Genomic DNA, 28,000 nt, shown 5'->3' on the forward strand with positions numbered 1-28,000 from the left:
CATTAAAATGGTGTAAATCAAAGTTTATTAACAGTAACTAAAAGAAAGAGTAATAAGAATCTGAACAAAACTTCAAGAACACTTCCTCTCCATACAACCTGACAATGTAAAGACATAAAACCTAAAATTTTCTGTCAGTTTTCCACCTCTCGAATAGTCTTTCTTCAGTCCACTTAGGGAGAGAAGTTCCTCTTGTTCATGTTATGGAGACTTCTCCACAAGAAAACAGTTATCTCATGGCTTTTCATTTCCACGAATAGCAGCTGCCTGGAATAATCTGCAATCGTGAAGTCCCTCCCATTTTTTACAGCTTTTCCCACAGCTGTGTTTATGGCCCATGCCAACTTATGGGGTATTAGTTTAAAGATGAGCTGTTTAAGAGCAAAGGTTCTCTTCATCTATTTCTGAAATCCTCTTCATCTCCGGGAACAGAGATCTTCTTCTTCTCTCACTGAGGGCACAGGGTCTCATCACTCTGCTCTCTTTGTCTGTTCAAACTTCTCATGGGATCACAGCTACTTCACCATTTGCTTCCTTTAGCAGGGAGGCCTTTGCTGAGCAAGTCATCTCCCCCTTCTTTTCAATGCATTATAAGGAAAAAGAGAGTCTGATGTATCAATTCCATCCTTCTCCACAGCTTTACCTGAGGATTTCAGCCCCAAGATCAAGGCATCTCCTCATCCCTCCCATCTGGGACTCAACTTCCTCTTCACTGACCTCGGTGTCTTCCCGTTGCTCCTCTGTGTGCCTGCACTTTGTCCTTTTCTCTCACTGGAGGGAGGATGGAAGCACGGGAAGAGTCAATATCTGAGGCGGGGCCTGCAGATGGTTGCGTGAGCCCGGCCGGGCTGGGTCCCTGCGGCCGGAGCTGTTTTCCCATGGAGGTTTGTGCAGCGGCTGCGCTGGGGCTGTGTCAGGCTGGGCCGCACTGGGGGCAGGGCCAGGATCTCAGCAGCCAGGCCAGAGCAGAGCAGCAGCACGGCCGGGGCCGATGGCTTCTCCTGGCCCTGCCCGCTGGTTGCGGGCCAAGCCCAAGGGCGGCAGAAGCTTGGCCGAGCCGGCCCGGCCCGGGGCTGCTCCTGGGGCCCGGCGGATCCTGGCTGGGCCCGGGCTGGCGGCGGGGCAGGGCTCGGCAGCGGCCAGATGTCAGCAAGCGCAGCCACGGCCCGGCCCGGCCTCGGCCCCGCGGCCTCCCCTCCCCTGCCCGGCAGCCGATGGGGCCTGGCGGGCTCCCTGGGAAGGGGCCCGGCCCCACGGCAGGAGCCGCCCGGCCCGCCCCGGCCCAGACGGGGGCTGGCCCGGCCTTGGCACCTCTTTGCTGCCCAGAAGGGAAAGAGACCCAGCCAGGCTCCTTCGTCTTTAACTTGTGTCTTCACAGAGGCGTTCCTTAGTGCCTTAAATTTAACAGATTATCAGCTCTCAAAGCTAATTACTGATTGTTTTCTTGTCAGACATGGAGGAAACTGCTAGCAGCTTCTCTCAGGACGTCACTTGAGTGATGCAAAACCACCACAACCGCACAGAGCACAGAGCTCCTTTGTCCATATGTAGTGCTCGTGTGCCTGAGGCCTCAAAATCCCACCTTGGGAGATCTCTCCCTCTCCAAGGTGTTTCCACATGAAAACATTCAGCTCATAGTCTAAGAAAATCACCAGATGACAGGGCCAGCCTGACCTGTCTGTCCTGGCTACTTTTGTCAGGGAGAAATCCTTGGATATATGGAATTTGGGAGGCCAAATTCTAATTTTTGTCATGGACCTTGGACATGAAGGCCAGGTTCTTTTCAATAGGAAGGAAGGAACACAGCCCCAATGTTTCCCAGGTGGATGAGAGGTGACCACCAGAAGGCAAGGCCAGCCAGAGTTGGCAGGTTTTTTTCTGGGAGATACTCTTGCATACAGGAAATTTTTCAGGGAGGGTACCAATTTTGGCAATGGGCATCTGAAAAGATGGACAATTCTTTCCCACAGCAAGGAAAGCACGAAGCCCCAGTGCTCCAGGAGCTGATGAGAGGCAGCCCTTGGCATTCCAAGATCAGCCAGACCTGTCAGGTGGCCCCTGGGAGGCCAAGCCAGCCAGACCTGTTCCATGTTCCCTCGGTTCCATGGGGCCCCACAGTGTCCCAATGGTCCCTTGCTTCCAGGAGGCCCTGAGGTGTCACAATGCCCCCTTGGTGACATGAGGCTCTGAAGGGTCAGATTGGCCTCCATGGTTCCATCAGGCCCCACAGAGTCAGAATGGTCTCTGGGTCCATGAAGCCCCGCTGTGTCACCATGGCCCTTTGGTTCCATGGGCTCCAGTGGTGCCACAATGATCCCCTTGGTTCCATGAGGTCCCCACAGTGTCACAGGGATCTCCACGGGAAGGAAAGAACCGAGCCCCAATGTGGCAGGGGCAGCCACCAGAGGCCAAGGCCAGCCAGACTTGACGGTACTGGCAGATTTTGGCTGGGAACAACCCTTGGATATAGGGAATTTTTGAGGTGGAATCCCAATTTCAGACATGGACACCTGGAGGAGAAACACAATTCTTTTCCATGCAAAGAAAAGCACGGAACACCGGTGCTTGAGGGGCAGATGAAAGGCGGCCATCAGAGGCCTAAGGCAGCAAGACGTCTCTGTCCTGATAGCTTTTGTCTGAAAGCAAGCCTTGGATATAGGGAATCTGGGAGGTGGGACCCCAATTTTGGCCATTTCTGCATAGATAAGAAGGACGGTTCTATTCCATAGGAAGGAAAACACTGAGCCCAAGTGTTTCAAAGACAGAACATGAGAGAGAGGTGGCTCCTGGGAAGCCAAGCCAGCCAGACCTATTTGTCCTGGCAGCTTTTGTTGTGGAGGGATCTTTGGATATATGGAATTTGGGAGAAGGAATCTCAATTTTGACCACGGACACCTTGAGAAGAAGGGCAGTTCTTTTCCATAGGAAGGAAAGCACCGAGCCGCGGTGTTTGGAAAGCAGGTGAGAGGCAGCCCCCAAGAGGCCTAGGGCAGCCAGACCTCTCTGTCCTGGCTGATTTCACTGGGGAGCAATCCTTGGATGTACAGACTTTTGGAGTTGGAATCCCAATTTTGGCCATGGGCACCTGGTCCGGATTGGATGATTTTTTGGTGCAGGAAAGAAAAGCATGAAGTCCAAGTGTTCTGGAAGAAGATGAGAGGTGGCCACCCTTAGGCCAAGCCAGCCAGACCTGTCTCTCCTGGCATCTTTCATCTAGGGGCTATCCATGGACCCTGGGAATTTTGGAGGTGGAATCTCAATTTTGGCCGTGGGTGCCTGGACAGGAAGATGAGTTCTTTTCATTAGGAAGGAAAGCACAGAGCTCCAGTGTTTCTGAGGCACATGAGTGCCAGCCCTCAGGAAGCCAAGGCCAGACAGACTTGTCAGTCGTGGCAGCTTCTGTCTGGGAGCTGTCCTTGGATATAGGGAATTCTGGAGGCAGATGCCTAATTTTGGCCATGGGTGCCTGGTCGAGATTGATGGTTTTTTCCATCAGCAAGAAAAGCACATGGTCCCAGTGTCTCAAAGGCAGATGAGAGGTAGCCCCAGGTGGCCAAGCCAGCCAGATCTGTTCCATGTTCCCTTGGTTTTGTGGGACCCCACAGTGTCACAATGGTCTCCTTGGTTCCATGAGGCCCTGGAGTGTCACAATGTCCCCCTTGCTTCTGCAGTGTCACAATGGCCCCTTGGTTCCACAGAGCCCTGATGTGTCACAATGGCCCCTTGGCTCCATGCGCCCTCGCTGTGTCACAACAGCTCCTCTGTGACACTGCAGGCTCCACAAGGTCACCACAGACCCTTGGTTACTTGGGGCCCCCGAGTTCCACAATGGTCTCCTTGATTCCATGAGGCAGCACAGTGTCACAATGGCCCCTTGGTTCCATGAGGATCTGGAGTGTCACACGGGTTTGTGACATTTGTCCTTGCTGCCCCTCACATCCCACTGCCCCACAAACAGCCCCGAGCCACCCGTGAGGGACAGGCCCTGCTGTGCCAGGCTGGGCTCAGGGCTTGGCCTTTCTGCTTCCCCCAGCCAGCCCAGGCCTTGCTCAGCATTGCAGTTCCCTGCTCTGAGCCTTTGGCTCCCTGCAGTCCTGGCCTCAAGGAGCTGCTCTCACCTGTCCCTGGGGAGCCTTTGGCAGTGCCTGCCCTCAGTGGGGCCCAGTGATGCTCCAAGGGCCTTGGAGTTTTGCTTCTGACTCCTTGAGCAGCTTCTTCAGCCTTCTCTCAGTGCCTGAGGGTCCTGGATTCAGCCCCAAATCCACCGTGGCAGTCATCAAAATACAGAAAGCCCTTGGGGACTCTTTGTCTTCCTTCAATGGTCTTCAGGTCTCCAGGGCTTGTGCAGCTGTTTGGAGTCAGTTTGGAGTTCTTGCAAGGAGGATTTCAAAGTGCACCTCATGACTTTTTTTCTTTAATCAAGTGAGTATTTTTTATTTTCCACTTCAGAGAAGAGCTGATAGAAGCATTCCCCAGGTGACCTTGATCCTGAATGTCTCCTTAGGAGGTCTGAGCCTGTAGAAGAATGAGCCCCTTGAGGGCTGACCCTGTTTGGACAAGCTGCTCCTCAGCCCCAGCCTCACCATGTCTGACATGGCCCACCTGGCACTGACATCCCTGTGCCCTGCAGCAGAACCTTGTCCCTGAGCTCTGCAGCTCCATGTCCCAGCCCACTGCACCGTGTCCCACCTGCTCTCCTCAGGGCTCTGCCTGCACACAGGCCCAGGAGAAGTTTTCCTCTTGGGAAGGAAAGAATGGAAAAGCCTGAGCAGGCTTCCTGAACAACAAACCCCACTCAGGAAGCACCTGCTCAGTACAGGCTGCCTGGAATGGTGTCACCTTTCTACAAGGGACAGTGTGAGCAGAAATGATCTCTGGAAGCAGAATTCTCTGAGTCTCCCAGCTGAATTCTCTGTCCCTGTCCTTTCCCTGGATCTCTGTTGCAGATGGAAGCTGCTGGTACCATCCTCACCGTTAAGCTCTATGGAACTAAGGAGTGCATGGTGACCCAGAGGGGCTGCATGGAGCCAATGGCCCATGGTGACACTGCCCATCCAAGGAGGCCATTTGGACACTGCGGAAGCTCATGGAGCCAGATAGGCCATTGTGACACTGAGGAACTTCATGCCACCAAATATCCATGGTGACACAGCAGGGCACCACGGGAACCCAGGAACCGCTGCTGGCAGTGCGGAAACTCATGGAACCAGGGGCCCTTGTGGCACTGCAGAACCAACACAGCTGCTGCATCTTGTCCCCTGGCCCTGCACAGCTCCTTGGGAGGCACGGCAGGAGCAGCACTCTGGGAGCCTCGGGAATGCCCCTCTGGGATCCATGGCACACGCTCCCAGGGGCTGGAATTCCAGTTCCCAGCCAGGAAAAGATCTTCCTGCCCTTGAAGGCAAAGCTCTTATGGAAGATCCAGAAGCCAAGTGGAGCAAGATCCTACAGTGACATTTCACTGCCAGCCTTCATAACCTCACCCATGGTGGTTGTAGCTCCTGGCTCGGGAATGAAATCAGGGCAGGGTCTTTGGTGGGAGCTGCCCTGGATCAAAGGAGGCACTGAGAGTGAAACAGAGCAGGTAAAGAAAGGCAGGAGAGAAAGGAGGACACAAACACAAACACCTGAGAAGGTGGCACTCTGAAAACAGAACTGCAACTGACTGAAAATGAATGCGACTGAAAGAAATAATATTGTAACTTTATTTCCTATCAAAATACAATTTCCTCCCTTTCCCACAAACCTCCTCCCGGTGTCCTTCAGCAGGGCTGTCAGAACGTTCTTCATTCTGAGTGGATGTTCCAGGCTGCAGCCACAAGGAAACAGGGAATGGGGATTTTCCTGCTCCTCGGGAGTTTGACATCCTCAGCTGAGGAGAGGAGGAGGCACCAGAAGGAAAGGACAGCTGGGCTTCAACCTTCCTCAGGAAGCAGCTGCTCCCACAGGGATGTGAGGGCTGATCCCAGAGCCCCAAGGGTCACATTCAGGGCTGCCCTCAGGGAATGCTCGCCTGCTATTGAGGGGCAGCGTGGGAGCACCTGGATCTCGGAGCACCCAGCTGCCCCCCATGTTTGGAGGTGCCTGAGGAGGGCTGGGACCATGCCAGGGACATCCTGCAGTGACATCCCCCCTGTCCCGCTCTGCGTGCGCTCAGTCCCAAACCTGACCCTGATCCTGGTCTCAATCTCACTCCACATTTAGACACACTCACAGTTCTGTATTTAATCTCATCCCAGTGCCAGACTCGTCTAGCCCCAGACCCAATCCCAACCCCAGTCCTAAAGCCAATCCCATGTCTAACCTTAACCCCAATCCCAGCTCTAATCCAAATCTCAGCCCCAGCTCCAACCCCAGCCCCAATTCCAGCCCCTTCCTAAATCCTCAGTCCAAACCAAATCCCAGGTTCAGCCTTTCTGGGGGTTTGGGGGTGTCTCTGTCCCTCTGACCCCGATGATGTTTGGGCAGGGTCACAGCAGGACTGAGAGGGACAGAGACCCCCACGGCCTCCCCAGGGATGAGAAGGTCGGAGAGCCCCCCCAGCCCCGAGCACCCTCAGCGGTGAGAGGGACACAGAGCCCCTGGTCCCCAGCCCTGCACAGGCATTCCCTGAGGCCAGAGGGATGGAGACCCCCTGAGCATCCCCCAGGGCGAGGGGACAGAGACCCCCGAGCATCCCTTAGGCTGAGAGGGAGAGAGACTGCCCTGAGCAGCCCCTGGCACAGGGTGAGAGGGAGTGAGACACCCCAGGCATTCCCTGGGGTGAGAACAATGGAGACCCCCTGGGCAATGGCCTGGGGTGACAGGGACAGGGACAACCCATCCAAGCCCCTCCCAAGCATCCCCGAGGGCAAGAGGCACAGAGACCCCTCGAACATCCCCTGGGCACCAGACAAAATAAACTCGGCAGAAATCAAACTTAAGCCTAAGTTTCCTATATTGAGGAATATTTGCTCTTCTCACAAGTCACTCACGATGGAAACACAAATCCCAAACATGAATAAACTGACAATAGAAGCAATTCTGTGGCACTTGCAAATTTCATCAGTTCCTGCACAGCTCCAGCTCAGCTGCTGACAGGTTCTGATAAAAGAAAAGTGGAAATATGGCCCAATACAGATTATTTAAAAAAAGGGAAAGCTCTGTGTATCTGTCACAAAGGCGACAGGGACGAAGAAAATAATGATTCTCACATTTGGCAAAGCCCCCAAGCCTGTGAATTCGTGAGTTTTTTTGGAATTTAGTTACTTGAGCTGGCCATCTTGTAGGACTTATAGCAGCCTTGTGTTCCTCAACTTGCGGTGAATGATCCTTTTCAGTCTTGCGTGTGTCATTTGCTCCCTTTCCTCCAGTGATTTTAACAAACTTTTCAAGGAAGGACAACAAAATATGTTATTTACACTGGCAACCCACAACAGCCATTTTCCTCATAAGTTCTCCCAAAAGGCCCTCTGAGGAAGCAGTGTCCAAGTTTCCAAAAGTTCCTCTAGAAGGAGCCACAATCTGCTCAGAGGAGGGAACCATGCTGTTGTCAAAGGCACTTGGGGTCAGACAACAGTGCCCTAAACTCATTGAGCCAAAATAATGTCACCATCTGGTTAATAAAATTGTTAGAGAGATGCCTCTGCCCAGTTAAGTTGCTAATGAGACCAAATCCCAAGTGGATTTTATTGAACAGTAAATGTGAGGTAGAGAGAGAGATGGAAAGAAAGAGCAAAGGGGGGTGAGCAAGGGAGTGACAGGGACAGAGACCTCCCCTGGGGCAGGGCAAGTGTGACATTGTCCCCTGTGTGCGGGGCCTTCCCAGGGTGGGGGTTTTACACCTGAGCCAGTTTGGGTAAGGGGGGTGGTGTTCACCCCCCACCCCGAGCAGGGATTGCCTCACTGTTTCAGGTGACAATGTAAGATGTAACCAAAAGTGTGTTTTCAGTCACCATCTTCATGAACTGTGATAAACAGGTGGGGCAGTGTTCTTTATCTCTGCCAGGACTCAGCCCTGATAACGCCCTGCAGGGGCCATCTTCTGTTCATGGGCCATTGAGTGTCACTGCAGGACTGATAAAATGACATCATCCCATTGTGGGATGCTCCGCCCAGGGGGAGGAACCAAGCATTCCTGCCTGCATATAATCTCACCCTTGCAACACCAGGAGCACCTTGCCTACTGGATTCCCAGAGGACAAGAGCTCCATAAGCACCACTGGACCTTCAGAGGAAGACCAGACCCTTCTACAGGATCACTGCTTTGACAGAATCACGTTCATCACTCCAACAGGACTGCAGCCACCATTTCATCAGACTGCTACCACCGCCCTGACCAACGGGGTGACAGGTTATATCCTGATTCGGTCAGATTAAGCCAGTGTTTCTGGATCATTGCCTTGAGCTTAATTTAATGATTAAATTGTAATTTTGGCATAGAATCTCTCCCTGGTTTGCCTTCAAACTAGTACAAAACTCAGTGAGCTCATCTCTTGTTTCCCTCCCAGAACAGAATTTCCCATTCCCAGACCTTCGCCAGATGGAGGAGGAGGCTGCAAGGAAGAGGAAGATGTCCTGGGACACCCAGGCAAGTGAGGAGGAAGTCCCTGCCTCTTTCCCCCTCTCTCCTGCTCCATCTCCCAGCCCAGCCTGGCCCCTGGCTGCAGGACAACCCCGCTGCCGACGCCGTCCTGCCGGGGACGCACTGGGGGGATCTCCTTCCCCTTCCCTCTGGCACGGAGGCAAATCCCATCCTCTCCTTGTCCTTCCTGCCCCAGAGGAGGAGCTGAGGATGGAGACCAGGGAGGACAAATCCCCACGGCAGAACCTCATGGCAGAGGCCGTTTTGAGCAGCTCCATGGCACAGGAATCCAATGGGGAGGAAAATCCCCAGAGATCCCACAGGAGGAGGGGCTGCAAACCCAGCCCAGGGTGCTCTGAGGAGGAAAGACCCACCCTGTGCCAGGAAGGTGGGCAGAGCTCCAGCCAGATCTCGGAGCTGGTGGTCCATGAGCAGGTTCATGATGGGGAGAAGCCCTACAAGTGCTTGGAGTGTGGGAAGAGCTTCAGGCGGAGCAACAACCTGATCTGCCACCAGATGATCCACACCGGGGAATGGCCCTACAAGTGTGGGGAGTGTGGAAAAGGCTTCAGCTTCAGATCCAACCTCCTCATCCACCAACGTATCCATACTGGGGAAAGACCCTATGAGTGTGCTCAGTGTCAGAAGAGGTTTCACACCAGCTCCCATCTCCTCCTGCACCAGCGGATTCACACAGAGGAGAGGCCCTTCCGCTGCCCCGACTGCGGGAAGGGCTTCAAGCATAACTTCCACCTCATCCGGCACCGCCGCATCCACACTGGGGAGAGGCCCTACGAGTGTGCCCAGTGTCAGAAATCTCCTTCTACATGAGCGGATTCACACAGAGGAGAGGCCCTTCCGCTGCCCCAGTTGTGGGAAGGGCTTCAAGTACACCTCCCACCTCGTCACCCACCGGCGCATCCACACTGGGGAGAGGCCCTACGAGTGTCCCCAGTGTGGGAATAGCTTCACCCAGAGCTCTGCCTTAACCAGACACCAACGGAAGCACTGGTAAGGGAAGCCCTGCAAATGCCCCAAGTGCAGGGAGAGCTTTGTGCACTGCTCCAGCTTCATCCCCCTTCTTCATTGAAAAACTCATGCTGGGAAGATCCCTGGTGATCCATGTTCCCTATGATCCATGCTGGGAAGACACCTGTATCTTCTCCTGCCCCTGCCAATGACCTGATGTAGGATTGAAGAACATGAGGGTCTGGCCATGGCCCTGTCATTACATTCACTCCCACCTCAGGTCATTGCCAGGGGCAGGAAAGGGACTCTCTCTCTCCCTGAGGAGAAGGGTGCCCTTTCCAGGCAGGAGGAAATACGTGGCTGGGAAGAGCCAGTCAGTGGTGATGTAGTTTTCCCTGTAAATATTTTTCTTATCCCTTCTGTTATCAATATTGTTGCTGTTCCTGTTTGTTCCTTGTCTCGTTGCTGATTTACTAAAGAAATACGGATATTGATCTAGCACCAATATCCAACTGTGACGGACAAAAACTCTCTAACAGTTTTAAAGTTAGAAAGTGTATGTTTATTGCGACGCCGGGCAGCGTGTGGGATAGCTCCCAAATGCACACAGCACCTTTCCAATGATTACAGAGTCCTTTTATCCACACAAGAATTGAATATCCAAAATACAAATACATATTCATCATTTTGGTACATCCCATTCCTCGCTTCCTATGCTAATCATTTCAAAAGCTATTAAGCATGCATAGTTTGTTCCTTGAAATGGGTCGGTGGTCCCTTTCATGGGGAGGGGTCCCAAAATGAGGAAGTAAATGAAGTCTTCCTCATTTTGACCTTTTTACCTTTTCAATGCAAATATGACAAATGAACCTTGGTAGAACTCCCATTCCTTGTCTTCAATCAGTTTCAGAACAGAGGAGGCCCACAATTGTCTTATGTTCCTAAAAGCTATTTGTCAGTTTCTATATTCTTCATTATAAACCCAGCTAAATAAACATTGTGTTGACAAGGAATCAATTCTAAGTTAACTACTAACTCATAACTTCATCTTAGCTCCTCTAAAATATCTAAATCTCTTAAAGTTTATGTTTCATTGCTGTTTGCAGTAAATTGTTCTTATCCCAGCCCAGGATCGTTGCCTTTTGTGCTTTCCATGGGAGGCGGGAGGGCAGCGAGCGGCAGCGCGGTTTTAGCAGGAGCAGGAAATTGGGGAATCCCATTCCTGAACCCCGGCCCGTGGAAAGCGAGCATCCCAGCTGGTGCCAGCCCTGGTGGCCACGGCAGCAGCCTTGGGAGCGGGTCCCTGGCTGGGGCTGTGGGAACCTCTTCACTCTGGTGCCCAGGACAGGAGTGGAGGGAGCGGCTGCAGCTGAGTCGGGGCAGGCTCGGGCTGGATCTCAGGAAAAGGTTTTTGCCCAGAGGCTGCTGGGGCACTGCCCAGGCTGCCCAGGGAAGGGTCACAGCTCCAGGGCTCTCTGAGCTCCAGCAGCGTTTGGACAGCGCTGCCAGGCCCAGGCTGGCATTGTTGGGGTGTCCTGTGCAGGGCCAGCAGTTGGACTCGTGGATCCTGATGGGTCCCTCCCAGCTCAGCCAATTCTGTGGCTCTGGGATCCCATGACCCTGGGGATGGGACTGCCAATGGTTGCCATGGCAACGGGCTCTGGCTCCAGGCCTGAGCTGGTGTCCATGGCAACCACCCCTGGATGGGGTCTCCATGGAGCTGCCCAGGGACTGACCATAGCAACAGGGGCTGGTGATGGTTGCCATGGAAACTGGTCATAGCAACAGGGGCTGGTGATGTTTGCCTGCTAAGGATCAGATTTATCACATGCCCTCAGAAGGGTTCCGAGGGGACTTTCCAAGAGTTTCCAGGCTGTTCAAGGCCTGGAATGTCTCAGGCAGAGACAGGGGTTCCATGGAGACCTCCCAGGGGTTTCTGGGGATGGTAAAGAGCCGTGTGGTCAGAGGCAGTCACAGCCATTCCATGGTGACATCCCAGGGCACCTTGGGCTGCAAAGGCACCAATCTGTCACAGGCACTCACAGGGGCTTCACGGTGACATCCCAGGAGTCCCCAGGCTGCCAAAGAGCTGGGATGTGACAGACACTCACAGGGGTTCCTGTCATGGTCAGAGTGGGAGCTTCCGGCAAAAGCTTTATTTCTTTATGGAGGAACTCCTGCTGAGTCATGAGGTGGAGAAATGACACTCAACAGCCACCATGGATCCTCAAACCCCTGCAGGACCCCCAGACTTATAAAATTCCTCCTAAGAGAGGAGACTGGGAGAGACTGGATCCAATCCCAGCCCCAAAATTTGTCAAAAGTGTAAAAGATTGGACAGGTGGAATTGAACCTTAATGCAATTTTCCCACAGGATTAACAATGGAATACCAGATATATTTATATAAACAAAGCTCTGATTGTTTCTGATCATGATTAGAAGAAAGATCTTTACCAGAGTTATTTACTCCACACTACAGGAGCAATAACAATTATTAGAATATTCTGCTCTAGAGAGCAATTTTGAAGTAAGCAGGGCCTTGCTGGAGTGGTTTGAGCCCATTGCAGGCAGAGCCTCCTGCTCCAGCAGGAACTGCCTTTCCTGTGCCAGGAGCAGGGCAGGTCCCGCTGCAGGAAAAGCCCCAGGCCAGCCCCAGCCCAGGGAAGGCCTCGGGCACAAGGGCAGTGCCGTGCTGGCAGCTGTGCCAGGGAGAGCCTGAGGCACCAAAGGCACCTTGGCAGCAGCAGCTGCTTGCAGGGCATGGCCAGAAGCCTCCCTTGGCAAGCCGGCCTGGTGGCCAGCACTGCAGAGCTGCTGCCTCAGGGCTCATTCCTGGCTGGGCTCTGGAAAGCCACTTCTGCTCCAGGAGCCTGACGGGGAAGCCATTGGCCCCAGCACCTTGGGGACAAGATATTAATGACAAAACTCTTCATGCCAGCAGAGACAAGGCAGGGGCAGAGGAAAGGGGAGAGCCAGGCCCAGGGGACAGGGCTGCCATGGTGATGGCTGTGAGGTCACAGCCCCTGCAGCAGCCTGGCTGCCCTCAGCAGACATTCTGACCAGAAGTGTTGTGAGGGCACCCAGCACATCAGAGAACCCACACAACAGGAGTTCCATTCTCTGGGAGGGGATTTCACTGGGTCAGGTTGCACAAAGCTCCTGATCTTGGAGCATTCCTGGGGTGAGGCATCCACTTCTCTGGAAAAACAGTTGCAGTTTAGTGCCACTCTCATAATTGCAAAATATTTCCTCCTTCTAACAAATGAAAATGGGCCTTCATTCAGTTTAGAGACATTGACCCTTCTTCTGTCCATGCAAGTTTTGGGAGAAAATAACTTTGATCACAGTTTCCATTTTCATAGACCTCGAAGAGGACCCAAAAATCTCCCAAGATGGGGTTTGGAGGCCTCATCACATATCCAGCAGGTGGAGGCTGTGGGCTCTGGGGTCAGTGGTGTGGAGACTGAAGACAGAACAGGAGTAGCCTGGGAGGGAGCGAAGGGTGGTTTCAGAGAGGCTGGAGCTTTTCTTCATGGAGGATAAAAGCATGAGAAGGCAATAATGGCACCAAGGGCAGCTGGGGAGGCCCAGAGTGGACACCAGGAGAAAGGAATTTCCCTCCCAGGGCAGGGCTGTGGTGCAGCACGTCCCCAGAAGGAGCCTGGAGCAGCCCAAGGCTTTGTGTGGCCAGGCAGAGGCAGGCAGGAGGCAGAGCTGTCAGCAAAGGAAGGGGCCAGCGAGGTGGGGCAGCCGGGGGATGAGGACAGCCTGCAGGGACAGAGGCGCAGGGCAGGGACACCGTAGGACAGCCTGGGCTGCAGAGGGCACAGGCATGTGCAGCAGCCGCAAGGCCCTGACAGAGCCAACCTGTGCAGCACTTTGGCCATGGCTGCTGGCCCTGGGCCTGAGGCCACCAGGGGACAAGTGACCCTTGCAGCCCTGGGGCCTCAGTGCCTCCTTGTCCCTGCTCAGCAGCCTGGCAGGGGCCGCCCCATGGTCCTGCCCTTGGCACTGCACATCCCCACATGCCAGTGCCCATCCTGGGAAGAGCCCTGAGCAATGAGGGAGGGACAGGATCTGCCTTGCCAGGGGCTGGGGCTCAGCCTTGGCCCTTTGCATTCCTGAAGCACATCCAGGTTTGCTCAGCACCAGAGACACCTTTCCCTTGCTGTCCCCACCTGTCATCACTGCCTCCAGTGTTCTGCTCTGACTGGAACCTGGGGACACTTTCTCAGTTGTGTCCCTCACAGGGATCTCTTCAAAGTAAAAGAAACTTCAGTGTTTCAATCTCACTTGGAGTTCTTGAGAAGTTCTTTGAGCACATTCTGAGGGGCTGGGTCTGATGCAAAGAGCACCAAAGCCCCAGAGGGTCATTAAAGTCCTGGTGCTGTGTCTGTGCTGCTGGGCTGGGCCGGGCTCCTGGCCCAGAGGCAGCTCCTGGCAAGGGCAGCGCTGCAGAGAGACAGCTCGGGCCAGGAGCAGCTCCTGTGCACAGCCCAGCAGGGCTGGGGCACTGCCAGGGCATGCCAGGGACACGAGCAGGGCACAGACAGAGCTCACAGGGGCTCAGCACTGGCAGGGGCTGTGGGATGTCCCAGAGGGGGCTGTGTCACAGCAGCACCTCTGTGGCTGTGTCACAGAGGCACAGAGCAGCTGTGATGTCAGAGAGGGGCTCTGTGACACCACAGAGTGGGTGCTGTGAGGTCACAGATTGGGCTGTGAGTCACAGAGTGTGTTGTGTGAGGTCATCAAGCAGCTATGGCATGATAGAGGGGACTGTGTGGCATCACAGAGCAGGCTGTGACATCATGGTGCGGGGATTGCTGGACTCCAGGACGGTTTGGGTGGGTGGTAACGAAGGATCTCTGAGGCCCGGTCTTTAGAGCATAGGGTTTATTATAAAGGATGAAGGGCCCTGCTTAGAGTTGCTAGCCGCAACTCGTGGCAGGCCCGGGGAGAGCGGGGGGAGAGAGAGAGAGAGAGAGATGGTGCCAGGTGGGTGTCCCAGCAGGAAGATCCGAGAGAGAGAGAGAGAGAGAGAGCGTCCGGTCCCTCGGCCACACCTTATCAGGGGGCTTCAAGGTGGGCTGGGACAGGACTTGGGCCAATGGGGTTACAGACATCGGATACTTCAGGGGAGGGTTACAGGTATGGGATGAACCATACATTGCGGGGTGAGACAGGACATTCCATTTGACCTTAGGATCTATCAGAAAGGGGGGATTGCATTATTGTTTTCGGGATGCTCAGTAATGAAGGTTTGGTATTTCAAACCTCGTTTTCGTCTCGACATCTGTATTCTCTGATTCTTTTGCCAGGCCCTCATATTTATAGGGCCTTGCTATTTCATCTTCCCCAACATCTCCCCCGTTCTGATGAACAACTAAGATGCTAGATACTGTCTTACTCATTATGTTCTGCACACACTGAAGTATACAGGGTACTGCTACTAAAACTACAATTATCACTATCAGAATAATCAAACCTACTTTACAGAGTTCCTTTAGCCAAGGTGCAAAGCTCCAACCATCAAACAAATCGTCTAGCCAGGATGGATAGACAGATGGTATCAGAGCCTGAGGACTTGGCTAAAGCAACCCAGACATTCATATTTGGTTGACTTACAGGTAAAGCTTCACTACAAAAACTAAAACAAAAGAACAAAAGCAACATGCACGCGTGCAAATGATAAAACTTCATTCTTTTCTTGAGCTGTTCCTGGCAGATCACTTTCTCCTGATGATTCTGCGCAGCTCATATCTGGATGCTTGCTTCTTGGTTTGTACTTGTGGAAGTACTGGCTGATGTGAGGGTGTCAGCGGGCTTCACGCTCTTTGCTGGGACTTTAGATGCAAGGCAGTTAGGATTTCAGTAAGTTTTTGGTCTCGTGCTTCTGCTTGTGCTGCCTGTGCTTTTGCTTGCGCTACTTGTGCTGTAAGAGCCCTTTCAATTTTCTCTCCTAGAGTTTCTCCAAGTTCATTTACTCGGACTGTTGCTACATGCTGTGGGCTCCCAATTTTGCTGCAGGCATCAATCATTTCAGGCACTGTAGGTCTTTCTTTTCCCAGGGCTTTGATAATTCTCTTGCATTCCGCGTTTGCATTATTTTCAATGATGTCCCGTATCACTATTGGACGGGCTATATCATCACCGCATTGTCTTTCTGCTGCTTGGATCACCCGGTCCACAAATGAGGTGAATGGTTCAGATGACTCTTGACTAATTAGATTGTAGGCTTTTTCAAAAGTTCCTGCAGGCTGAACTTGCAAAAAAGCTTTGCGAGCCATCTTTTTTATGTCATCTAACACCATTCTGGGTAAATTCACTTGATTTTCATTCTGGTCATCCGGTGGGTCACCTATTAGCTTAGACAGGGTGAGGGCACGAAGGTCTGCATCAGTACATTGTCTATAAGTGTTTAGTACCCCTGTAAGCAGTCTCTTCCATTTAAGTTCCCATAGTATATACTGTGAGTCTGTAAGAATTATAGCAGCAAGATTTTTACAGTCATTTGGTGTGAGTGTATGTCCTTCCAGGGTACTTTTCAGCAGTTGTCTAAAATATGGAGAGGAGATACCATTGTCCTTTATTGCTTTTCGCAATTCTTTCACCTCATGAGATGGGATAGCTGTCCAAGTTCTGGGACCACCGGCTTGCTGGCTGAATACCACAGGCAGTGCTATAGGGTTTAGGCTTTCTTCTTTGCAAATGTCACGTGTTATTTGATTCCAGTCTGTCAGTTGAAGATTGTCAAAACTTTTCTGGGGATTTTCTAAATTTGTGATTGATGCTGGTGACTTTTCAGCATTAAGAGGGTTGGCATTTGGAAATGTGATACAGTTCTCTATGTGTGTCACATTCGACCCTCCCCCTTCTCGTTGCACGGTTTGTGTGCTTGGTTGTAGTCCAGTCCTGCTTGGGTCAGGTGCAGGATGTAGTGGCTGCGGCACGGTACCCAGTGACGATGGAGGCAGGTGAAGGGCGGCTGGAGGCTGCCTCTGCGCAGGGGCTGCTGATGGCTGTAGCATTGGGGTTTCCAGAGGCTGTGCGAGGCGCGCTGCAGTGGGGGCCACTTGTGATGAGGCTGTAACAGGCTCCAGCTGGGCTGGTGGTGTGGGCGGAGACACTTGTAGATGCAGTAAACCCGGAAGTTCTGGCGACGCGGGCTGGTGTCCTGCGTCTTGAATTGGGAGCGGTGGTGCTGGCGTGGGAGGGCACAGTGATGTCGGCTGGGGGTGGACTGCAGCATGGAGCGTGTGGGAACTGGGAGGCTGGATCAAAGGCGTGGCGGAGGCGGCGTGGGGGGGCGGCGGCGGTGTCACGGCGTGAGGCAGGTCTTCCGAGGGTCGCAGGGACTGTGCATGCGGGGGGCGTGTCACGGGGTCTGCGTGGTGAGGCATCATGGCGGCCGCCTCGGGGAGCGCAGCAGGGACCGTCTCTGTGGCCACAGAAGGGAACGGCAGGGCGCCGCCGCCCGCAGGGGGGTGGCAGCGCTGCGGCGTGTAGCCCCGGGGCACCCCTGCGCGATGGGGGCGGGTCGGGCCACAGCGGCGCCGCGGCGCTCCGAGCCGGCAGCGGCGCCGCAAACAGAGGTGGACTGGGGGGCTCAGGGGCAGGGGGCTGGGCTGCTGTCGCGGTTCCGGCGGTGGCCGCAGTCCCCGGCACAGCTGCAGCGGTGGTAGGAAGGGGGGGGCTGGCCAGGGATCGCCGCGGAGCGGGGACAGGGCGCTGGGGGCAAGCCGGTGTCTGTGCCGCGGAGCTCAGCCGCTGGTAGCTCGCAAGCTGGGCTGGAGCAGGGACCATGGCGGTGGGCATGTCTGAGGGGGGCAGTGACAACGGTGGGGGAGCCACCGCGCGGGAGGCGCGGGGTGGCTTGGCGGGCTGGACCGCTCCGTCCGGCGGCACAAAGGACGCTGCCGTGTCAGCCTGCGCCGCGGCAGCGATGGGAGCATGAGCTGCTTGCAGAAACGTGGCCGCGTGACTCTGCAGGAGGCCGGCGATGGCTGCAGCCACAGAGACACAGCACGTGGCTGGGGGAGCGGCGGGACTCGCGGGGGGGAGGGGGGGGTACAGTCGGGGCCGCAGGGGGAGGGGGGGCCGGGGCCGGTGCAGCGCCAGCAGCGGGGGGTGTTGCCGCGATCGCATTGCTGGGCCGGCTTGCTGGGGCGGAGGCGGAGGAGGGGCCCGACACGGAGCGGGGGGGGGCCAACCGCGCCAACCGGAGCAGCAGAGGTTAGTGGAGTGGGGGGTGCGGGGATGGAGGGGGGCGGCGGGAGGGGCCGCAGGGTCCGGTGGGGGGGCCGGGGCAACGGACGCCGCGACCGCATGGGCGGGGGGAGGGGCCGCGGACGCCGCAGCTGCGCGGCGCGGGGGGGGAGGCGGGGGGCGTGCCCCGCTGCGGACTCGCGGCAGCGTGGAGGGGATTTTCAGGGACAGCGTGGTCCGGCTGAGCGGCTGCCGCGGTCTTCTGCTGTGCAGCGAACAGCTCAACCAATGCTCTGCACGCCGGGAGAAGGTGAACGCCAGTCAAATCCCGGCGTGAAATGTCATTAAAGAGTCTATTTCCAACTGAGTCCCAAAAGTCTCTGGTAAAGACGGCTGAACGGTCCGCATTCGGGAAATTAACTAGAGTCCATTCTAAAAGGTTTTTTAGCTCTTGCTTAGGTAAAGTACTGTTACTGCAGCGTAAAGAATGCTTAAGTTCCTTCTAGAGATCCCGATCAGGGGCAGAGTGGGATTGTCCCATTTTTACACCAGTGTAGCTCACCTTGATATCGCAGGGGCAGGGTCCTCACTCAGAACTCCGACGTGGGGGGCTGGCCAGGCACTCCAGTCGGCGCTCAGGACTCTGCTTGAGGTCCCCCTCAGAGCTCCGGTTTCAGGCGTCGCTCAGGAACGTCTTTCCGTGCTCGGGGCCTCCAGACTCCACTCAGAGCTTCAGTGCGGGCAGTGCAGAGCAGTGCTCGCCTGTGCTCGGTGCACGTGGCGGGGTGCCACGGCAAGGTTCCTCAGAGAGCTCTAGGTAGCTGCAGCGCAGCAGCGGCCGCCTATGCTCGAGGATTGCCAGGCGAATTCCTCCAAGAGGTACAGGTACTCGCTACCTTGTAACGAATTCCCCTGCTCGAGGATTGCCTCGGCAAAGTTATAGAGCTCCGGCTTCCACGCTGCTCAGCAACGATACGCCGTGCTCACGACACCGATTAGGAGGCTACAACTGGTTATTTAGTTACCGTCCATGGAGAATTCTCCCACAGGTAGAAAAGCTGAAGAGGTCTTCAGACACGTGGGGTTGCCAGTCTGTGGGGGTCGGTCTTCCTCGTTGGGCGCCAATCTGCGGGGACTGCTGGGCTCCAGGACGGTTTGGGTGGGTGCTAACGAAGGATCTCTGAGGCCTGGTCTTTAGAGCATAGGGTTTATTGTAAAGGATGAAGGGCCCTGCTTAGAGTTGCTAGCCGCAACTCGTGGCAGGCCCGGGGAGAGCGGGGGGGGGGAGAGAGAGGGAGAGAGAGAGATGGTGCCAGGTGGGTGTCCCAGCAGGAAGGTCCGAGAGAGAGAGCGTCCGGTCCCTCGGCCACACCTTATCAGGGGCTTCAAGGTGGGCTGGGACAGGACTTGGGCCAATGGGGTTACAGACATCGGATACTTCAGGGGAGGGTTACAGGTATGGGATGAACCATACATTGGGGGGTGAGACAGGACATTCCATTTGACCTTAGGTTCTATCAGAAAAGGGGGATTGCATTATTGTTTTTGGGATGCTCAGTAATGAAGGTTTGGTATTTCAAACCTCGTTTTCATCTCGATATCTGTATTCTCTGATTCTTTTGCCAGGCCCTCATATTTATAGGGCCTTGCTATTTCATCTTCCCCAACAAGTTTTCAGTATTCTGTGAAAAAAGGAGGGGCAGCAACAAAACCTCACCACTGGAATTATGGAGGGCAGACCTGGGTCTATTGAGGATGCAGATTTGGAGAGTAGCGAATCAGGTACTGATTTTTTAAAGGAAACATCCCTTAAAAATAAAGGGGTGCAGGAAGGATGGACACACTTCAAGAAAGTAATCGTAAGGCGGAAGGAGCAGCCTGTCCCTCTGTGCTGAAGTTCAACCAGTGAGGAAAAGGACTGTCCTGGCTTGGCATGGAGCTTTTGTGGGAACTCAGGACAAAAGAGGGTTTGGAAAGGGGAACTCAGGAAGTATTTAGGGATGATGTTAGGTCATGCAGATAGTAGAGTGGTGAAAGCTCAGGTTAGAGCATATCCTGGCCACCTCTTTGAGAAATAATAGAAAAATATTTATAAAAAAAGTAGTAGCAAAAGGAGAGATAAGGAGAACCTCTACTGTTCATTGGATCCAGTGGGGAAAAGAGTAAATAAAGATATGGAAGAGGCTGAGCAGCTTGACACTTTCATTTGCCCCAATATTCAACATTAGGACAGGCTGTCCTCGGGACAAGAGTTCTCCTGAGCTGGCAGATGGGCACAGGGAGCAGAACAGCCCCCTGTAATCCAGGAGGGAGCAGCTGGTGACCTGCTGAGCCACTCAGATGCTCACAGGTGTATGGGATGGGATGGGATCCATCCTAGGGGGATGAGGGAGCTGGTGGATGAGCTCCCCAAGCTGCTCTCCATCATTTACCATCAGTCCTGGCTCAGCAGGGAGGTGCCAGAGCACTGGAGGTGCCAGTGTGAGCCCATCCCCACGAAGGGCTGGAAGGAGGATCTGGGGAACTCCAGGCCTGTCAGCCTGACCTCGGTGCCTGGCAAGGTTCTGGAACAGATCACCTTGAGAGCCATCACAGGGCACCCACAGGATGGCCGAGGGGTCAGAGCCAGCCAGCGTGGATTTAAGTATCTGCATTGATGGTCTGGATGAGGGAATTGAGTCCACCATCAGCAAATTTGCAGATGACACCAAGGTGGGTGTGAGTGTGGATCTGCTGGAGGGCAGGAGGGCTCTGCACAGGGCCCTGGACAGGCTGGATCCAGGGCCCAAATCCAACAAGGTGAGGTTGAACAAGTCCAACTGCCGGGTCCTGCACTTTGGCCACAACAAGCCCTGCAGCGCTCCAGGCTGGGGACAGAGGGGCTGGACAGCAGCCAGGCAGAAAGGGACCTGCAGGGACTGATGGACAGCAGGCTGGACATGAGCCAGCCGTGTGCCCAGGTGGCCAAGAAGGCCAATGGCTCCTGGCCTGGATCAGGAATGGTGTGGCCAGCAGGAGCAGGGCAGGGATTCTTCCCCTGTGCTGGGCACTGGTTGGGCAGCACCTCGAGTGCTGTGTCCAGTTCTGGGCCCCCCAAATTAGGAAGGACATGGAGGGGCTGGAGCGTGTCCAGAGAAGGGCAACAAGGCTGGTGAGGGCTCTGGAGCACAAGTCCTGTGAGGAGTGGCTGAGGGAGCTGGGGTTGTTGATCCTGGAGAAGAGGAGGCTCAGGAGAGACAAGGCGGTGTCAGGGCAGAGGCTGCACTTGATGATCTCCAAGGTCTTTTCCAGCCTTGCTGATTCTGGGATTGTCTGAAACCACCCTTGGAGCAGTTGCAGGAGGAGCCCTGGGCCTCCTCTTCAGAAGCTGTAGCAGCCCAGGTCCTTCAGCTTCTGCTCACAGCCCCAAAGCCCATCCTGTCAGTCCTGCAGAGCCTCTGCAGCTCCTGCTCCTTGCCCAGAACAGGGAGCCCCACAGGCAGACACAGCAGCCCAGATGTGCCCCCCTGGCCTGGGCTGCCTCTGGCAAAGGAGCAGCACCAGGCACTGCAGGAGCCTGCAGGCAATTCCTGCAGCACTTGTGGGATGATCCTGCTCCCCAAGGGACGTTCCCATGGTGCCAAGTCAGGAACTGCAATGGGGAGTGGGGCCAGAGAGGAAAGGGCAAACAGGGATGAGCTTTTTGCAGGGGAGGGAACAGGGGTGGGCAAGAGAAAGAAATTTGGAGCAGGAAGAGTAAAGAAAGCAAAAGTGGAGCAAAGGAAATGCTCAGGGCAGTTTGGGGTGGCTGCCAGGCAGTCCTGGCTCTGAGCAACAGCGTCTGCAGTGGGGCAGGAAATTCCCAGCTGATGGGAACAAACTTTCTGGCTGAGTGCAGAGGCCAGGACAAAGCTGAGTGGTTTCCCTGGCGTCCCCCAGCCCTTCCTGGCCCCAGGGGCTGATGGCATTTGTGCTGCCTCAGGTTCATGTCCCCACAGCACCAGCACGGGGGTGCTCCCGCCTGCTGTGTGCAATGCAAACAGGGGCTCCTGAGCCAGCGCTGCCGTGTCTGTGCCTGCAAGGATGCGGCACCTGTGTGAGCTGGGGGAGAGGCCAGGGCTGCAGAGGGGGGATGTTGTTGGCAGCTCCATGAGGACGCTCTGGGACGCTGCCCTGGGCTGTGCAGCGCACTGGGGATGGATCAGCCCCTGCTCTGCTGCTCCTTCCCATCTCCCCCAGGGCCCTGGCAGAGCACCAGCCGTGCTGTTTGCCCCCAGCCTGCCCACGGCCAGCCTGGGGCTGCTGACGGGGGTTTTCTGTGCTGAGCATTGGCCTGGCCGTGTTCTTGAGAGAGCCTGGGCAAGGAGCCTGGAGCCCCCAGGCCCTGGCCTGAGGCGTCAGCGCTGCCCCAGCAGTGCCCATGGCCTGTCCCTGCTGCAGCCCCGGCACTGCCACCCCCAGGACTGTGCCTGGCCCCGAGAGCACTCAGGCCCTGCAGCAACACCAGGGCCACCAGGGCAGCGGGGCAGGGCCACGGGAGCAGCACTGGCACCACCAAGTGCTGCTGCTGCTGCTGGGCACAGCTGCTGTGCCAGCACTGATCTGCCCCCAGCTCTGCACACAGACATTGCTGCTGCAGCTCCAGAGAAGGCAACAAAAGGGCAGCTGTGCTGAAAACTGTGCTGGGAGATCCTTGAGTTCCTTTAAAGCCACCGAGAGCGCAGCCCCTCATTGACACAGTCTGTGGCCACAGGGAATGTGGAGAGAAACAAAATGAGAAATGGTACTAAAAATGATAGTTCTTTTTGGACAACATGAAAAAATTAAAACAAAGGAATAGAACCTCCAAAATGAAACCAACAAGATGTATAAAAGATGACTTTGACTACAAGTGATTTGCTGAAATTGGCCAGCAGTTTAATGTTCCTGAAAGCATCCAGTCATCATTCTCCTCACTGCAGCCTTGAGCTCCTGGTTCCTCAGGCTGTAGATGAGGGGGTTCAGGGCTGGAGGCACCACCGAGTACAGAACTGACAGGGCCAGATCCAGGGATGGGGAGGACATCGAGGGGGGCTTCAGGTAGGTAAATGCCCCAGTGCTGATAAACAGAGAGACCACGGCCAGGTGAGGGAGGCAGGTGGAAAAGGCTTTGTGCCGTCCCTGCTCAGAGGGGATCCTCAGCACAGCCCTGAAGATCTGCACATAGGAGAAAACAATGAATACAAAACAACCAAGTGCTAAACAAGCACTAGCAGCAATGAACCCATGTTCCCTGAGATAGGATTTGGAGCAGGAGAGCTTGAGGATCTGTGGGATTTCACAGAAGAACTGGCCCAGGGCATTGCCATGGCACAGGGGCAAGGAAAATGTATTGGCTGTGAGCAGCAGAGCATTGAGAAAGGCACTGGCCCAGGCAGCTGCTGCCATGTGGGCACAAGCTCTGCTGCTCAGGAGGGTCCCGTAGTGCAGGGGTTTGCAGATGGACACGAAGCGGTCGTAGCACATGATGGTCAGGAGGAAATATTCTGCTGAGATGAAGAGCAGAAAGAAAAAGAGCTGTGCAGCACATGCTGTGTAGGAGATGGTGCTGGTGTCCCAGAGGGAATTGTGCATGGCTTTGGGGACAGTGGTGCAGATGGAGCCCAGGTCGCTGAGGGCCAGGTTGAGCAGGAAGAAGAACATGGGCGTGTGCAGGTGGTGGCCGCAGGCTACGGCGCTGATGATGAGGCCGTTGCCCAGGAGGGCAGCCAGGGAGATGCCCAGCAAGAGGCAGAAGTGCAGGAGCTGCAGCTGCCGCGTCTCTGCCAGTGCCAGCAGGAGGAAGTGGCTGATGGAGCTGCTGTTGGACATTGGCTGCCTCAGGAAATGGTTTTCTGCTGAGGAGAAAAATACAGGACTGGGTCAGGCCACCCTTCTACAAGGAAAATATATTGCATATCTCATAGCAATTCAGCTTTCAGGGTTGCTCTTTTTAGGATCACTTCTGTGCATTCCCCTCACCTGGGCTCTGGGTTTTGCTGGCACTGAGAGCAGGGACTCACAAATGGGCTCAGGAGGATTCTCTTGTGTAGTGAGAGGCAACTGAGAATGCTGGCTTATCTCCAATTAAATCGACTTGTGAAACACCAAAAAGCTTTTTAGCTCTGCTGTTTGCAATTTGCCCATCTGAAGAACTGAGCTGGGGGAGTTCCTTGTATTTGTTCATCCAGCTGCACCTGCCACAGTTAGGAGTGATGGTGTATGTTTGAAATCCCTGACATTTCTAATGCACTGCAGGTGAAATCGTGTGGGTGTGAGAGGCACAGGGATGGTCTCTCAGTGCAGGGACAAGAGAGCAACTCTGGCCATCAGGGCTGTTCTCAGCTGCCCCTTGCTGGCAGCTTTGAGCTGAAGGAGAGGCACCCAGAGGAGTTCCCCTAGAGAGAACCAGGGCAGTGCTGAGAGCAGAGGGCTCTGGGCTCAGAGAGCAGATGGACAGAGCCCTCGCCTTCTCTCAGGGTGCCTCACTGGGATCTCAGCTGTCTCCTGCCAGGCTGGTGCACAGAAGGATCATTGCAGCTGCCCAGGTGCAGCTGCCCAGCAGCATTTCCCTGGCCCTACCACTGAGCTGTCTGCTCCATGGGGATCCCAGGCAGCCCAGAGACAGCAGGGGAGAGCTGTGCCCTTCTGGAGGGCACCTGCAGCCCTGCAGGACACCCAGGGAATCAGCTGAATGGCCCCTGAGGGCACCTGGGCACTCTGCTCACACAGACACATCTCCCCAGCAGCCCCCAAAGCCTGGCACTGCCTCAGAAAACCCAATGGTGGCAACAAGGACAGCACAGGCACCTGGGCATGGCATTGAAATGTCACACTGCTCCTGCCAGGGGAGGAGGGACATTGAGACTGATGGAAATCAGGGGCTTGTCCTTCCTTGCCTGGGCTCTGGCTGCTGCAGGGGCAATGCACAGCCGAGCCCCCGTGGGATGAGGGCAGGGGCTCTGCTTAGGATGGGAAAGGAACCCGGGGAGGAGCTGCTGGGGGAAGGTGTCTGAGCCACAGGGACAGCAGGGAGGTGCCACATCCCCCTGCCCAGCATTTGTGGCAGCAGCTCCCTGTCCCTCCCTGCCCGTGTCTCTGCTGAGGGGAGCTGTTCCTGCCAGCAGCGTCTCCCTGTGCCCAGCTCCGCTCCCTGCCAGGGCTCACAGAGCCCATCCCCACCCCACGGCCCTGGGGCAGCTCTGCCTGGGCAGGGACCTGTCCTGTGCCTCTGAGGGGGCAGCAGGGAAGCCCAGCTCTGGAGCTTGTTCTGCTCCACACCAGGACATCCAGGAGAGCCACCCTGACAGGTCCTGTCAGTGCTGGCATTGTCAGAGACACTTCCAGGAACTCACCTGCATTGCTCTGCAGCCTGAGACTCACCGTGTCCAGGGGCTGTGCAGATTTCTCCCCTGATGGGGACTCTCCTGTCCTCCCACCCCAGGCTGCCTTTAACCTCGTTCTCACTGATGCTGCCTGCCCTTGCTGCCTGCAGGTACTGCCCTGTCTGCCCTATGGCCACCTCCTCTACACCAGAGGAACTGGGAGAGCCCTTGCAAAAGAACATGGAAACTGTGGAATGGCCCAGCCTTAGGAGATCACTGCAGGAATGGAAGTTTAACTTTCCTAGAGGCAAAGAATTATTCATTCAAACCCTGTGAAGATTTCTCCTCTAGTGAGGTCTCAGTCACTCTCCCAGCCCAGGCTGCCTCTCCTCTCTCTGTGCCTCTGGGCTGTGCCTGGGGTGGCTGCAGGCAGTGCCCCAGCCCTGCTGGGCTGGGAGAAGAGCTGCTCATCCAGAGAAATGTGCTTTTGAAGCTCTGCTTGCTTACCAGCATCACCCTCTGTGCCAGGAGCCCGGCCCAGCTCAGCAGCACAGACACAGCACAAGGACTTGAATGAGCCTCTGGGGCTCTGTGCTCAGGCCCTGAACATCAGGCCCTGAGAGGGAGCTGAAGAAACCTCTCCAGAACTCCAAGTCAGAATCCAACTCCAAAGTTTCTTTGACTTTTAATGGGTCCCAGTGAGGGACAAGACTGAGAAAGTGTCCCCAGGCCCCAACTGAGCAGAGAACTGGAGGCACTGATGACAGGTGGGGACAAAGAGAAGCCAAGTCTTGGTGGCCTGGGGCACAGCAGGGTCTGTGCCACCAAGGGCTGTCAGGAGACACCTTGTCCTGAGGCCCTGGGGCCTCCTGGCACAGCCCCAGCCAGGCTGGGCACTGTCAGCCCCTTGTCCTGCCCTCAGCATCCCCCCCTAGCCCACATCCCAGTGGCCTCAAGGATCTGCTGGAAGGAGTCCCTGGGGAGCCTTGCTCAGCAATGGCCCTGGGGGCTCCACAATGCTCCCAGGCACTGCAGGTTTTTCAAAGGACTTTGGCTTTGGCTTTTGCCTTGCAGTCTCTGAGAGCTTTCTGCAATCATGGCCTCCAATTATCTGCTGTAATTAGTCCCTGGAGAGGCTTTGTCAGGAACAACACTCAGTGGGGCTCATTAATGCTTAAAGGTACTTCCGTTTTTTAAAGGTAATTGGTGTTTCTCTTTGGATACAGACTCTGAGAGGTTTGTGCAATCATGGCCCCAATTATCTGCTTTAACGAGTCCCTTGAGAGCTCTGTACTAACACTCAGTGGAGCTCATTAATACTTTGAGATACTCAACTTTTGTCAAGTACTTTGCGTTTTCCTTTCCACACTGAGAGGTTTTTGTGCCATTTTGAGTCTCTGAGAGGTTTTTGTGCCATCCTGGCCTCCAATTCTCTCCTCCAAGGAGTCCATGAGGAGCCTGTGTTGGGGATGGACCTCAGTGGGACCCATTAATGCTTTGAGACACTTTGGGGTTTTCTTCTGCCTTGGACTCCTGGAAAGGTTTGTGCAATCTCCTCTCAGGCCCTGAGGTTCCAGGGCTCAGCTCCAAATGCACCACGGGGCTCATTAAGATCAAGCAAGTCCTGACAAACCATGGCTCTGCCTTGATTTCCCTCTTGTCTGGGGCAGTTCATTGTTTCAACAATTTGAGATTTCTCGGCCAATGCATCAATTAGTGTGGTGGGTTCAGTGCTGGCTAATTACCAATGCACTCACTAGAATATACTTACTAATTTCCTGCTCTGAGGTAGGATTAGGAGAAAGGCAAAGTGGGCTCAAAACATTAAAAGGGTATAAAGAAAAGTTTACTAACTGTAACTAAAAGAAAGAGTAATAAAAATCAGAACAAAACTTTCAGAACACTTCTCCTCTCTCCCTACAACCTGACCATGTAAAGATACAAAACCTAAAATTTTCTGTCAGGTAACTACTCAAATAGTCTTTCTTCTGTTCACTTAGGGAGAGAAGTTCCTCTTGTTAATGTTATGGAGACTTCTCCACAAGAAAACAGTTATCTCATGACTTTTCATTTCCCCAAATAGCAGCTGCCTGGAAAAATCTGCAATCATGATGTCTCTCCCAATTTTTACAGCTTTTCCCACAGCTGTGTTTATGGGCCATGTCAACTTATGGGGTATTGGTTTAAAGATGAGCTGTTTAAGAGCAAAGGTTCTCTTCATTTATTTCTGAAATCATCTTCATCTCTGGGAACAGAGGTCTTCTTAATCTCTCCCTGAGGGCACAGGGTCTCATCACTCTTTTCTCTTTCAATGTTCATACTCCTCATGGGATCACAGCTACTGCAACATTTCCTTACTTTAGCATGGAGGCCTTTGCTGAACAAGCCACCTCCCCATTTTTTTCAATGCGTTATAGGGCAAAAGAGAGTCTGATGTATCAATTCCATCCTTCTCCATAGCTTTACCAGAGGATTTCAGCCCCAAGGTCAAGGCATCTCCTCATCCCTCCCATCTGGGACTCAACTTCCTCTTCACTGACCTGGGTGTCTTCACGTTGCTCCTGTGTGTGCCTGCACTTTGTCCTTTTCTCTCACTGGAGGGAGGATGGAAGCACGGGAAGAGTCAATATCTCAGGTGGGGCCTGCAGATGGTTGCGTGAGCCCGGCCGGGCTGGGTCCTTGCGGCCGGAGCTGTTTTCCCATGGAGGTTTGTGCAGCGGCTGCGCTGGGGCTGTGTCAGGCTGGGCGGCGCTGGGGGCAGGGCCAGGATCTCAGCAGCCAGGCCAGAGCAGAGCAGCAGCACGGCCGGGGCCGATGGCTTCTCCTGGCCCTGCCCGCTGGTTGCGGGCCAAGCCCAAGGGCGGCAGAAGCTTGGCCGAGCCGGCCCGGCCCGGGGCTGCTCCTGGGGCCCGGCGGATCCTGGCTGGGCCCGGGCTGGCG

The 28,000-nt window shown here is 54.9% G+C and overlaps 1 protein-coding gene, 1 long non-coding RNA gene and 2 pseudogenes across 3 annotated transcripts; 1 reads left to right on the forward strand and 3 right to left on the reverse strand.

Moving 5' to 3' along the window:
• Nucleotides 1-28,000, reverse strand: part of LOC128820668 (uncharacterized) — a 1,438,581-nt pseudogene that overhangs the window by 451,764 nt on the left and 958,817 nt on the right.
• LOC128820670 (zinc finger protein 850-like) overlaps nt 1-28,000 on the forward strand; it is a 488,361-nt pseudogene that overhangs the window by 445,737 nt on the left and 14,624 nt on the right.
• Nucleotides 3-28,000, reverse strand: LOC128820803 (uncharacterized). 2 transcript variants are annotated; one of them, XR_008440961.1, is made up of 2 exons: nt 27,601-28,000; nt 3-576 (listed from the first exon to the last, which is right to left on the reverse strand). It is a non-coding gene; the product is annotated as an uncharacterized LOC128820803 (long non-coding RNA). The 2 variants fall into 2 exon arrangements; XR_008440962.1 differs by lacking the exon at nt 27,601-28,000 and adding an exon at nt 718-1,111.
• Nucleotides 22,542-24,028, reverse strand: LOC128820718 (olfactory receptor 14J1-like). The gene has a single exon (XM_054001537.1). It carries the CDS (start codon nt 23,565-23,567, stop codon nt 22,635-22,637), a length of 933 nt encoding a protein of 310 aa, XP_053857512.1. The 5' UTR covers nt 23,568-24,028; the 3' UTR covers nt 22,542-22,634.

The sequence above is a fragment of the Vidua macroura genome, chromosome 30 (assembly GCF_024509145.1).
Source record: "Vidua macroura isolate BioBank_ID:100142 chromosome 30, ASM2450914v1, whole genome shotgun sequence".
Lineage (NCBI taxonomy): Eukaryota > Metazoa > Chordata > Aves > Passeriformes > Viduidae > Vidua > Vidua macroura.